General features: G+C 39.7%; 1 protein-coding gene across 1 annotated transcript; it reads right to left on the minus strand.

Moving 5' to 3' along the window:
* Nucleotides 1-312: 312 nt before the first annotated feature.
* Nucleotides 313-2,505, minus strand: LOC108072668 (MIT domain-containing protein 1). Its single transcript, XM_017163903.3, has 3 exons — nucleotides 2,017-2,505; nucleotides 1,409-1,614; nucleotides 313-1,147 (listed from the first exon to the last, which is right to left on the minus strand). The coding sequence occupies exons 1-3, from the start codon at nucleotides 2,380-2,382 to the stop codon at nucleotides 994-996; spliced, it is 726 nt and encodes a 241-aa protein (XP_017019392.1). The 5' UTR covers nucleotides 2,383-2,505; the 3' UTR covers nucleotides 313-993.
* Nucleotides 2,506-12,872: the final 10,367 nt, after the last annotated feature.

Below are 12,872 nucleotides of genomic sequence, written 5' to 3' on the forward strand. Positions count from 1 at the left end.
AGCTCTGGTGCAATTTATTAGGCCGGCTCATCGCGCCGCATTTCGGGCCTTTGCGTAACAATTGCCTTCATCTGTTGATAAATCCCTGGCATGGCACCAAGTAAATTGAAAATATCCCCCGCACACACTCGCACACGAGAGAAAGAAGGTGGGCCTTCGACTTCGTCTCCGATTCCGATGTGCAGCCAACTGTGTCGCAGTTCTAATTATCCACGCACATGTCCCCGGCAAAGCAGAGACAGTCAAGCTTCTCTGACATTAGCTTTAAAGATTGGGAATTACAATAAAACGAAATGGCAAAAGAACATCTGATAAACAGGGAATAACTTTTTAATTAATTAAAAGCTTAAGGAATCGAAGAATATACTTCTGCTCAGTTCAGAGTCTTTTCCTCTTAATGGAAGCTCCCCTGTATTTTCATTTCCCTGCATATACCGGGCTTTAAGCAGCGACTTAAGGACACGGACATGAAGCTGGTAAGGCAGGAGCTTCCGCTTCTGTCTTTTATGCAACTGCAGTGGCCACCCGCTGGCTGACTCAGTGGCAAGCGGCATTCAAAACAGCAGCCAGGACGGCCCGCCAGCTGTGCAGTGCTGCCTTCGCCTCCGCCTCCTCATCCGACTTCCCATCCGCAGCAAGTGGCGTGAAAGTTATGAATTTTAAACATTTTCTGGCAGGGCATCGCAGCCAGAATCAGAGCCAGAGCCCAGCCCCAGAACAGGAAGCGAACGCCACCGCCCCTGCGGCCACGTCCATATATTAGTTTTCGGTGTCTTCGGTGGCGTCTGCAGATTTATAGCAGGCCAGAAAAATCTGCAATTGTGGGTGACTCCTGCAGCTTCACTCCCATACATCTCATTTTACAGAAATTGAATGGAAATCTTTATAAAAAAATAATACAAAAATAAATCGAATGTTTGCAGAAGCTAAAACAGAGTGAGAGTAGCACTTAAAGCTTAAATGTCATTTATAGGGTCCGATTTGGGGGCAGTTTCAGGATGCTGCGCTGGTGTTGCGCCAAATATCCACATCCGTTTGGAGGCATTTTCGGTATTTGTAGTTGACCAGGCCAATGGAATACATGGGATTGGAGGCCTTGTAAAAGTGCAGGCCTCGTCCGATTTTGATAATGTAGCCATTGCTCAAGCTGCAAGTAAAAACCAAAGAGATAAGATATTTCCACAAGTGTATTTAATATATATATAGATTAAGGTGGGTTTATCGACCAAATACTTTTAATTTAAGAATTCTTTTGGTTTATAAATTAAATACAAATGTAGTAGATCTTTACGATTAATTTTAGATAAATTTCCTTTTTATATCATTAAGTTTTCTTGTATTTTAAAATAATTTGTTCCACCCTAATGGCTTTTGTTGTGCTGACGCTGTGTTTTTTTTTTAAACTTACTATATTTTGCGATCATGTAGCGAGTCTTCATATTTAATGGACACACTTATGTTCCTTCGCTCCAGATCGGCCTTAATCTGGCCCAGATTTGTCCTTTGTTGATCGGGATTCTTGCTATCCTGATACTCTTTGGTCACCAGGCGAAAATACTTTAAGTTGGGACAGTTGGTGACGGCTAGCTCCAGAAATCTTACAAGATTTTGATACTGCAAGAAAGTATAAACATTTATTAATAGAATTAAATATAAATATACATAATTTTTTATACTTTTTTAGCTCAATGATCTTTGCTTATCTTTTACGATTTTTTTTTTTTTTTCGTTTTCTCTTCCAAGTAACCTTTAACCTTCTGATATTATAATCGCTATTTTAAGAGTTTGTGATAGGATTTTCTTTAAATTTAAACTCAAATTTAAGCTTGATCAATGTTAAATTTATAATTTAATTCTACTTTTTATATATTTTTATTTATTTTTTATATTGTTGGTCTCTTATCTTCAAGTAAAGACATTCTACGTGTCAACTTTCTACAGTTTTAAACAATTTCCAAAGTATTTTACTTGATCCCCTTGTATAAATCCCGGTTTTCCCACCTTGATCCTCCTCACCTGATAGTTTTGTGTCATGTAGGGTTCCTCTAGGAGAATCTCCACGGTATTTTTGTCCATAAATTTACCAAAAAGCTGATCATAATCATGCCCAATGTCATTTTCATCGATGGAAACATGGGAGACCACCTCGCCAAGCATTAGTTTTCCATTGACTCGAGCTTTTATGGCATCCGCGCGATCCATATACTCCTTGATTCTGGTGAGGAAACCCTTCTTCTTTGCCTCATCCGGCTCTCCGTTGACGAACTGCATCAATTGCGAGATCCCCTCTGTGTAGAGCGTCTGCGCCTCCAAGATCCGAGCATTTTGGTCGCATTCCACGGCGCGTATGAGCAATTCCTTGGCCTTTAGAGCGTTGCTCATCTTGGCATGTCCTCGATGTATTATTTAAGTACTTGGAAATTTTAATATCTTAGTGATCAGGACCGCGGAAGGATCGTTTACATTTAATCTTGGAACACGCACAAAAACACAACAAAGAAAGCGGCGCAATCAGCTGTTGGTGTGCCCGTAGCAAGCGAGCAGGAAAAAGAGAAAATAAGTGATATTTGAATATTTATTTGGTATTTTTCGGGCAGCTACCGTTACTATTTGAATTTGTGATAAGCTTAAATATTTAGGAAATTAATTTATTTCATGAAAATAAACAAAACTGGATGTTTATTCAATGCAATATAAAAGGAATTAAGGAAAATATCGCTAAAAAATTATTTATATATGTTGTTCCTGCAACAATTCCCAATTGCTTCTGTATTTTTTCAGGGAATCCCCACTTAAAGCTTGTGTGTAATTCTTTTATTATTTTTATTTTCAGTAATATATGCATATATGTACAAAAATCAATTGCAATTTTGCAGAAATTTGCATATTTCACTGTACTGCTCTGGCAATGGCGTTTTTTCCCTTTACGATTGTGTCGCTTACGAGCAATTACCTGAAAATGGAAACGAAAACGAAAGCGTTTTATCGCCAGCCAACAGTCAGACATGCCACAATTCGAGCCAAATTCAATTTCACTAAGCCAAATATTAATTTATTTGTGTTTTCATTTCTGACTGCTGGGACCGCCAGGTGACCAGGTGACCACTGGATGAGGAGGATGAAGGATACGGACTGGCACGGGGACTCTGTGTGTGTGCTGCGCATCCAATCCATTCGTTCAGCCAAGGAAAAAACCGAAAACGTTTCGTGTAATTTCAAGTTTTTCGGGTGGGGTCTCTCTCCTTCTCTCCGGCTGAGTGGTTTTCCCGGCCATCTCGACAACGGCGACTCCTCCGTATTTTTATTTATGTCATAAATTTTAAGCCATTGGGAGCTGTGAACGGGAACGTGACGTCAGCTTATAGTTCGCAATGCGGGGCTTAAATTTTTCGCATTTTAAATGCGTATTAAGCAGAAAGAAAAGTCATTTTAGGTGATTCGACATAAAACCGCCAGCCACCCCACAAAAACATATCCAAATTGGGAATAAATATGGCTTAATACATGCGTGTTGATGTGTTATTTGACTAGGCCATTCACCGTCAGTTGGCAAATGGCTTGGTTCGATGGATAAACTGGAAATTTGGCCAGCAAAATAACGCATAATTCGGAAAGCCATAGAAAGTGATGTCAAACATTTGAAATTTAAATGCAAACTTTATTTGCCGTATCGAATAAAACGGTTTTATTAGCGCAGCGAAACGCCATTAGCATATATCCTTTTAAAAGCATAACAAACTTGTTGTGTGCCCCATAAAAGGAGGTTCAATTATTTGAAATTAATTTTGTGTGAACAAATAAAGTCTGGGCAATAATATTTGGAACTACAAATGGAAGTTGGCAAACATGCTATTAAAGTAATAAAAGATTTTAACATAAATTGAAGGTAGTTTTACATTTAACATAAAAATCTAACCCTTTAACTACCAAAAACAAACAGTATAAATTCTTAAAAAATCATTCCAGCTACATTGCACATATCCCTTTAAAAATATTATTGTTTCCCTGGCTAAATTGTTTATACTTTCGTATGTAAATGTTTGAAATACTTTGGGTAAAGGGCAAGGCGACCCTAAAAAAACATGGCATACTCTCGGGCTGAGCTCGGGAATGCAACTAAAACTGCTTTGGAATTCTAGTTGGGGAATTAATTCGCCGTCTCGAACAAACTGTTTTTATTTGTAAATTAGACAACTTGAAGTGAAAGTGACCTTGTTAAAGACAACAAGACGGCGGGAGAAGTTGAGCCGAGCTCTTGGCCTCTCTCTCTCTCTCGTTGAGCTCTTCGAGTGCCACGCAGGACTAACTTTTTGTTTGGAATTAGTGGAATTGTATCTTGTAAAACACAAACTCAAGTGGGCCAAAGCTGCGAGCCTAGAGCTCTGCCATGGATCCACATGTCACCCAATAATGCGCTGTGATGTGCCAAGCCACTTGTCCGAGTGTGTCGTGGGTTAAGGTTTTGGGCTTGGGTTTCGCTATACGGTTTTACTGGGGGGGGGTGATGGTGGTGGCAAGTGTGTGGGTTAAGTGGGGAAGTGCACTTGGAGAAATTAATGTCATAAAAAAAGCGTTGCTACATTTTTCAGATATATAATATTTTGTTTATTCTAAAACTGGAGAAACATTTTTTTTAAATATTTTTAAAGACCCTGTAGAGCAGTTTTTTGAAATAAAAATGTATCTGTTATATTAAATTCAAATAAATATACAGTGTTTATGTACCTTATATAGTATTATTAAAAAGTATTTTTAAAAATTACTTACCCATAAATATATATTTTGTTTCAGTTCCACTTTAAAGATACAATTCTAGTAAAATTAACTCCCCTTATTCCTACCCTTGTTTTTCTCTAAGTGCAGGGGATGAGATCTCCGGGATGGTTATAGGAATCGAAATAGGAATCGGAGTCGGAGAATCGCTTGATGGGTTGCTGGGGGCAGTGGTTAGCTTGGCTTAGCTCATATTACGGGTATCTTGGCGCCAGCTTTTTATCGACGATTATTTTCTTTAACTCTGAGAAAGTGTGTGTGTGTGTGTGTGTGCTGTGTGTAATGTTGTTGTTGTTGCTGTGCTCTGCCTTTTCGTTCAATATTTGCTTGCTACTGCCGCTGCTCCTTCGTCTTCGTCCTGGCCTCCTTTAGCCACTGACTGACTCGGCTTCCTTTTTTTTCCGCCACTTTTGCAGCCTTTCTCGTTGATTTTTATTTGTTTCTCTTTCAATTTATTTTGCCATTTCGTTTTCCTTTCTGCTGTCATTGCTGTTGTTGTTGCTGCTGCCATTTTCATCGCTTTTATTGCAAACACACACACATACACACGCACACAGAGGCAGACACATGTGGAGCAGCCAGCTCCCCACACATTGTGTGTCCTTCACAGTCACAGTCACATTTGAAGTCACATTCACAGTCACATTCACATTCACATTGGCAGTGCGTGTTTGTCAGTCTAACTGTGTGCTGAATGCACTGCGAGAAATGAGGTCTGGCTTAATTAATTAAGGGATTTTGGAGGGAGAAGTTAAGAGGATTTCATTTTCATATTTTATATATTTTAAATAAAATATTTTGATACCATTTTTTAGCTTAAATAAAAAGATGACATAACGAGAAATATAACAATTAAATTTTAAAATATTTTTGAAATATTAAAGATTATTTTTACAAGAAAATATTAAAGCTTAAGTAAAATTTAAAATATTTTCTAATAGAAAAACAGAATAATGAAAAGGAGTAAGAATCTATACAAAAGTATAAGTGATACAAAAAATACTTACATACCTTTATATTCATTGTTTTTACTTTACAATGCTTATCTTTTATAATTATATTGTATTATTTATAATACAATCCTTACATAAATTATTCTTAAATATTTTTAAAAGTACTTTACAGTTTTCTCTTAAAAACCTCTCTGTGTACCGCCTTTAAACTTCTTTGATTGCCCATTTTGACACGAGTTTTTCTTGGCTTCGAGTGCTCGTACACACAGCTTACCCTTGACTTTGGATTGCCTTTTTCTCAGTGTGTTTGCGAATCTGTTTGTTTGCTGCTAAATGTGCGCTCAGCCCGCCACTCATTTATGTCGTCGATGTGCCACAGCCGCTGTCACCCTTGGCAAGTAAGCACACCCCTCGCCACGTCGAGCCACCTCATCTAGGCACCACCACCCATTCCACCCACCACCACCCCCTTGGCACCCCGCCCCGCCTGGCACGTTCGTTAACGTTCAGTTTTCCACTTGATGCTATTTATGTTTGCTTCCATTTTTCAAGAAGGATCAAAATTTATATTGGCTAAAAAGTCCCTCGAGAGCTTTTTACCCCACACTTCTCCCTCCTGCTCCTGGCCCCTCCCCCACCCACACACACACACACTTACAGATGTAACAAATTGTAACACAATCGTAACTGTTTACTCGGGGGGTCAACGGGGCTGAGCCAAAATCATAACCTCATGAACTTTTGCGCGGTAAGTGGCCACGCCCCCCTCGGGGAGTATATATCCCACATGTCCCTTCAACTCTTGCACCAAGAAAAAAAAACGAATTAATATAGAGAAATTTATTGACCATCTTGGGTTGTTTTTTAAGGGAGTGAAAACCGATACATTGATGTATTTAATTATTAAAAGTAATAAATTGTAAGATATAATATGATATACTTTCAATAGGAATTGTTAAAAGTAGTTTTTTCATGTAATTAGGTTTTTGAAAACCTTTTATTAGGGTTTTATTTTAAATGAAAATTCTTTGAGTAATGTATCTTATTTAAGGAATTCCTTTGATGTTTCTATACTTACCGAGGAATATCTTTAAAAGTCTAAGGATAATGATTGGCATATCTGTGATTATTTTATATTTAAAAGAAATAACATTTTCTTAAGATAAAATCGTTTCAAAAATATTATAAAAAGAAAGCCTGTCTAAGTAAGGCTTAAAACTTATTCTGAATACTTTCTGAAACCAATAGTTTCTTTTTTGGATACATCTGTTTAAAGATATTAAAAATGTTTAACCTTGATATCATTTAAATAAAAATTCTAAAAATTCCCAAATATTATCTTAAGACATTTACCAACTTACAAATTTATCTCAAGACCTTTTTTCATCTCCACAACTTTTCTTACTGTGTGACCATTGTGATGCCAAGCAATTGAATTGAGCTGCAATTGTTTTGATTTCTGGCCCAGGGCCTTCATTTTCCCCGGTTTTTCCCCCACATTTCCCAATCTCTTTCACTCTCCTCATATTATGACTTCTCGTATTTATCGCCTCCCGTACGTTTTCATCGTCAAGTGTGGCAAAAATGTAATAAACAATTCGAGATGCTTTATTGCTGCAGCAACTCAATTTATATGGCCTGGCCTTTGAGGTGCTCCTGCTACGGCTCCTGCTTCTTCATTTTCTCCATCTTTTTCTTGGTCTAGATCCTGGCCAAAAACCTCATTCCATTCCTTAGCCCCAGCTCCGGTTGGCTCCTCCATTGTGGCCTGCTTTTGTTGTGCGTCAGTTTCCCTATTAAGCGCACACAAATTGATGATGTTAACAATGACGATACAGAAATCGGTGGCTCGATGACTGGCCAGAAAGCCGGGAAAGCCGAAAGTTTATGCCGGCGAACCGGAACAGCGCATGGCCAACTGAAATGGAAACTGCTTGGGAAATTTCAGAGTCCAAAAACTATTGGATAAATATGTAGTTTAGGATATATATGAAATATGTTTGGGCTGTTCCAGAAATCCTACAGTCAGAGTTGAATTTATAACAATTTTTGTTAATATTTAAAGTCCTGAAACCCCTAACGTTTTTGGCTTTAAACACTGCAACTTTTATTTATTAACCTTTGTTAAATAAAAAAGCAAAAGTTTGCGCTTTTCCACAAAAGATTAATGGCGGCTTCTGTATTTACAGGAAAAGAGAATGTATGCTCTGTTTAATTAATCTTTTTTATACCCTTGTTTGTATATAAATTAATCGAGAATAAATTAAGGTTTAAGAACATATGCTGGTGGGCTTTAAATATTATTCTTAAATGCAATATAGTCGTTAACTTAATATATATATTTTTCAAATATTTATCATCAAAGGATTTATTTTATTTCAGTCATTTCAGGTTTATTTATTTATATTTTAAATCATTTTAAAAACCTTGTAAGTTTAAATTTCATATAAAAATTCGTAAACCTTGCAGGTTTAATTGAACATTTTATTTTTAAATGCTTTAAGGGCTGAAGTTTTTATTGTAATCACTGCAGCTGATATTTATTAACCGTCGTTAAATAAAAAAGTAAAAGTTTGCACTTCCCTCGCCGGAGATTTATGGCAGTTTCAGTATTTCCAGGAACACATCGGCATGGCGGCGCTTGTCTTCTGCTCTTCGTGTTTGTGTTGCAGGCCAAAAATGGCTTTAATGTTTTCACATTTGCTTTGTGTTGGCTTTGATGGAAGCTAACTCTCTGCTGCTGCTGCTGCTGCCGCCCTCTCATCCCCAGAAAGGAGAAAGGGGAACCCCAAACCCCGTCTCCCTGGGATCGACAAATCAATTGAAAACTGACAGTTGTGACTAAACGGCGCATATTTCCTTGACATCTGTGTGGGAGTCTGTGTCTGTTCCTCAGTCCACATCCTGGCTCTATATATATATATATATCTGGTATTGGGTATTGGGTATTGAGTGTGTGTCTGTGTCATGCATATTTCTGGATTGGATTTCAGTCCATTACGCGTCGCTCGAGTTTCGGGAATTGGATATCGGCTTTTATATAGTATTTTGTACATATATATAGATGGGGAACTGTTGCCGGTTGGGTTTCTGTTTTTGGTATCTGGCTCTGTTTTTGGCTCAGTTTTTTGGACTACTTCTGCCTCTGTTCCTGCTCTCGGTTCCGTTTCGTTTTGTGCATTAACGAAACTCACGCACGCCAGCAGGCAGGCAGGCCGGCAGGCGAAATGTCAGGGGCTTGATTTATCCTGGCCAACTCCGCACTGCGTGTTTGGCCACAATCAATCGATTGCCGCCATCGCCATCGCCATCTCCAGAGCCATCGCCTTATAGGCATATAGCCCATCACCGCCCGGCTGTTTGTAACTGTCGCTCAGGGCGTGCCTACACTCGAAAACTCATATTTTCTAAAAATACACGCCCCCAAAAAGCATAGTTATTTGCTTCTATGACACCTTTATGGGTCTACTGAACAGGACATCCTTATTTTCGAAGTTTGAAGGTATTGAGAGAGCTTGAGAGATAAATGTTATGTGACAATGGGAGGAATTTTGGGGTTTATGAAGGCATTAAATTGACATTTTTAATGAAATTTAAGTTTAATGAAGTATGTCCTTTAGGAAATCCAATTTTTTGTTAGGAAAGAAATTTCTAAAAAAATATTTTTATAAGAATTTTATTTTAATTTTATTTTAATCTTTTTATATTTTACTTCTGATCTTTGATTTGTAAATGATTTAAAATTCACCAAAATTACTTGTATAGCTTTTTCCTAGTGTAAAAAAAAACGGAACTAGCAAGCACAGGATGGCGCCCACTGACTAACTGACTGACGCTACCGGACAGGACACAACAGGGCTGGGACAGGACAGGAACTGAAACAGGAACAGGATGAGCCCGGCCCCAGAAAGCGGCAACAGCTGAGCGCGGGGCGATAATTAAAATCCGCTACGCACCCCGTAATTAGTTGCACAGGTCAGAGGAAACGCTAAACGCTAGACTCCACTCCATTATATTCGTATGTAACTCGGCCCCAGCGGCTACTATTTCTACGTCCTCGTCCGCGTCCAATTCCACTTCCAATTCCGATTCCAAATCGGATTCCATGTGCTATCTCCATCTCTGTCCATTTTTATGGACATGTGCGTAAGCGATCCGTGCGAAAAATGGGCGCTTCGCAGCAATTACCTCCGCGGGAGCAGGCAGCCAGCCAGCCGGGCCCCAAATAGAAGTCGGGGCCAAATAGATTCGACCTGGCCGATAAGTCCGTCAGCCCTTCCCCTCTCTGGCCTCTCCCGCGACTTTCCACTTTCCATTCAGTTAAGTTCCTAGCGTGCACGCCTACGCACCTTTTGCTGTCATGCAAATCAGTTTGCGGCGGGTGGCCTCCACAACTTCTGCCGTGTCCCCCATCCCCGGCTATATAGTATATATCGAGTCTATATAGTATATGCAGGCAGGGCCCTGTCCCATTCCGGCCCACGCCCACCTCACATATGCGTAACGCCCGCTAAATTACGAAAACAGAGAACCTCAGGTGGAGTCGAGGCTATATCTGAAAGTGAATAGTGATGAGTAGAATTGGATTTAGATGAGAAGAAAAGGTTTATATCTGAAGGATAATGGGTTATCTAAGAAGGGTTTTAGGTAAAGGTTTTCTTAATGAAAATCTTATAAAAGAAATGTCCTGAAATCATGAATAATGTAGTTACAAGGATATCGTTTTTATATAATACTTTCAGTCTCCTTTTTCAAAAGGTTTTATTTGTATATATCTTTCTATCTTTGCTATTTTTCTTAAAGTTATAAATTTAAAGAACAGGTTCTTCTCATATAGCTTACAGTTTTTCATTTCTAAAATGTTTTTATTAACTAAAAGCTATATAGAAATCAAAAGCATCTTCAGATTCCTTATAATGATGTCTAAAAATATGAAATTAAATGTATTAGATTCCAAATTCAATGTAGATTTTCTCTTTATAACTATGTAAGAGAATGTAACATAATTTTAGACCTCTTTTAAAGTGATTTCAAAAATCTAGTAAAAGGTTTTCAAATTCTCTCAAAACCTATTCGACTTCAACTATTCCCGCCAAACCCAGCACTATTTTTAGATCGCATTTGCGTCAACTCTTGGGCTTCGCTGCATTAGATTTCTAGCCCGGAGGGGTGTCAGGTGGTTGGCCGGAACCGTCCGAGTTTATCATTGCGTTGCGAAATGCGAATCGGAACATCCGCTTCTAAATGCCAGGCATTTGCAGAGCTCTAGCCCCCGGGTTACCCCCGATATATCCACCATTGGCTGCGTCGCAGCCAAGCTCATATCTCTCTAATGGGGTTAGACCTGCGATTGTCCGGTGTTCGGCGCTAAATTGAAATTGACCAAGAACGAAAAGAAGACTCGCACCGTGGCTTATATAACGCGCGGCTTATGTAATTTCAGCGTCACTTTGGAGATTTATAAATTTTCGCTGGTTTTTCTTTTCCATTCCACCGAGCTCTTGTTGTTTTGTATTTTTTTTGTTCTGCCTTCCTTTCCTTGCTTTGTATCTCTCATTCCCAGAGAGAAGTCGCATTAAGCCAGCTGGACGACGTTTCATTACCAAAAAAGGAAAATTCGGTGGCCGGGTAGATGGAGGGGCTCTGTGGAAAAGCTCGAATGGAGCTGGGAAGTATGCAATGTAAATAAATGGATAGGAAGAAATCAACGTTAAAATAAATGACACTAAAACTGGAGACACTCACTTTGTTTTTGTTCTCCCCGCCCGCTGCCAGTGCCTTTTCTGCTCATTTAGACGTGGCCGGAGCGCTGTTGTTTTTTGTTTTGGCCCGCTCTTCAATTGGCTATTAAGCAAATTGATTCAGTTAAATTTATCTTAATGCAATCTTCGCTCCCCCGTCGCCGCGCCGTTTTCAGATAGTGCATAATTTGAAGGGCATAGTAAACAAGCCAACAATTCACGCGCAACAACGGCCAGATACTCGGCCTGGGCTCAGCTCGGCCCGCACACTTGTAGATACAGATACATCTTGTAGGTCCGACGTAGGACGACGACGACGACGACACATGACAAAACAAAAATGGGAAAACAAGTGGAAGGAGTTGGTGGAGTGGCACGACTAGGGGATATCCTTGATATTAAAGAGCTTGAATAATTATAAAGGATTCTTAAGGTGGAATCGTTGTTATGATCTCTTGGATTCTTGAGTAAGTTATTAAAAGTTTAGCTCAGTAGGAAGCTTATGTTTCAAAGAGGTATCTTTATCTGTATAACCCTCCAAGATCCAGGTATTCCTACCCAGATTAACCCAGCTTAAAAGTATATATTTCACAGAACCTGTTACATCCACTTACTAAAGATACAAAATACCCTGAAAACTCCCCCAAAAGCCGGGGTATGAAAATGGGAAAGAATAAAAGGGGAAGGGGAAAGGAAAGCAAAAGTATCCAGGCTGAAATATCCAGACCCAATCCCGTTGTGAGGCGAGGACGACCATAAAGCGCTCGAAGCGTGAAGAACAAGGGTGAATGTGGAAAGTTACAGAAAAAAAGCATTAGAAAATATATATCTGGCTTGGCTTAAAAAGCGCGCTGTTGATTGTTTTGCTGGATAACGGCCACGATTCCCAGTCCACCGATTGCTCCATTGCCACATAGCCATAGCCCAGACCCAGAGTCATCGCCATCGCCATAGCCGTCGCCATCCCCCGTAACCCATACCCCACATTTTTCTCCAAAAATCCAGCCGAACTGTTGCGGGGTTATTTTGATTCCGTTGTCGCCATCCGCTATCCGCCATCCGCCTATGATGGAATCGCCTCAAAGGGCTCTGTGGCTCTACCACCCACATCCCACCCCTTGGGCTGAACGCCACGAGGCCTGCGGAAAACTATCTCTCCGCCAGTTGCGTATGTGTGCTACTGGGCAATCTCTAAGCCGTATAAATATGCCATCGTCTGAGGACAATCTACTAAAACCATCGGATTCGACTCGCCATGGCTTGTTTTGGCGTGGCGTAGCCTGGGCCCAGCCCAACCAAAGAGCACACACAGAAAAAATGGAGACTGATTAAATTAGGGTCCAACTTAGCCAACTCGGACTTCCCTAAGCCGATTTTGGTGTTAACTCAAACAAAATTGAGCTTG

Source organism: Drosophila kikkawai, chromosome 3L (assembly GCF_030179895.1).
Source record: "Drosophila kikkawai strain 14028-0561.14 chromosome 3L, DkikHiC1v2, whole genome shotgun sequence".
NCBI lineage: Eukaryota > Metazoa > Arthropoda > Insecta > Diptera > Drosophilidae > Drosophila > Drosophila kikkawai.

Excerpts from the sequence above, each read along its gene's own strand:
- LOC108072668 (XM_017163903.3), bottom strand. The coding sequence starts at position 2,382 with ATGAGCAACGCTCTAAAGGCCAAGGAATTGCTCATACGCGCCGTGGAA. Across the intron at positions 1,615-2,016 it reads ACATGACACAAAACTATCAG|TATCAAAATCTTGTAAGATT; the intron begins GTGAGGAGGATC and ends ACTTTCTTGCAG. Across the intron at positions 1,148-1,408 it reads CTACATGATCGCAAAATATA|CTTGAGCAATGGCTACATTA; the intron begins GTAAGTTTAAAA and ends TTTTACTTGCAG.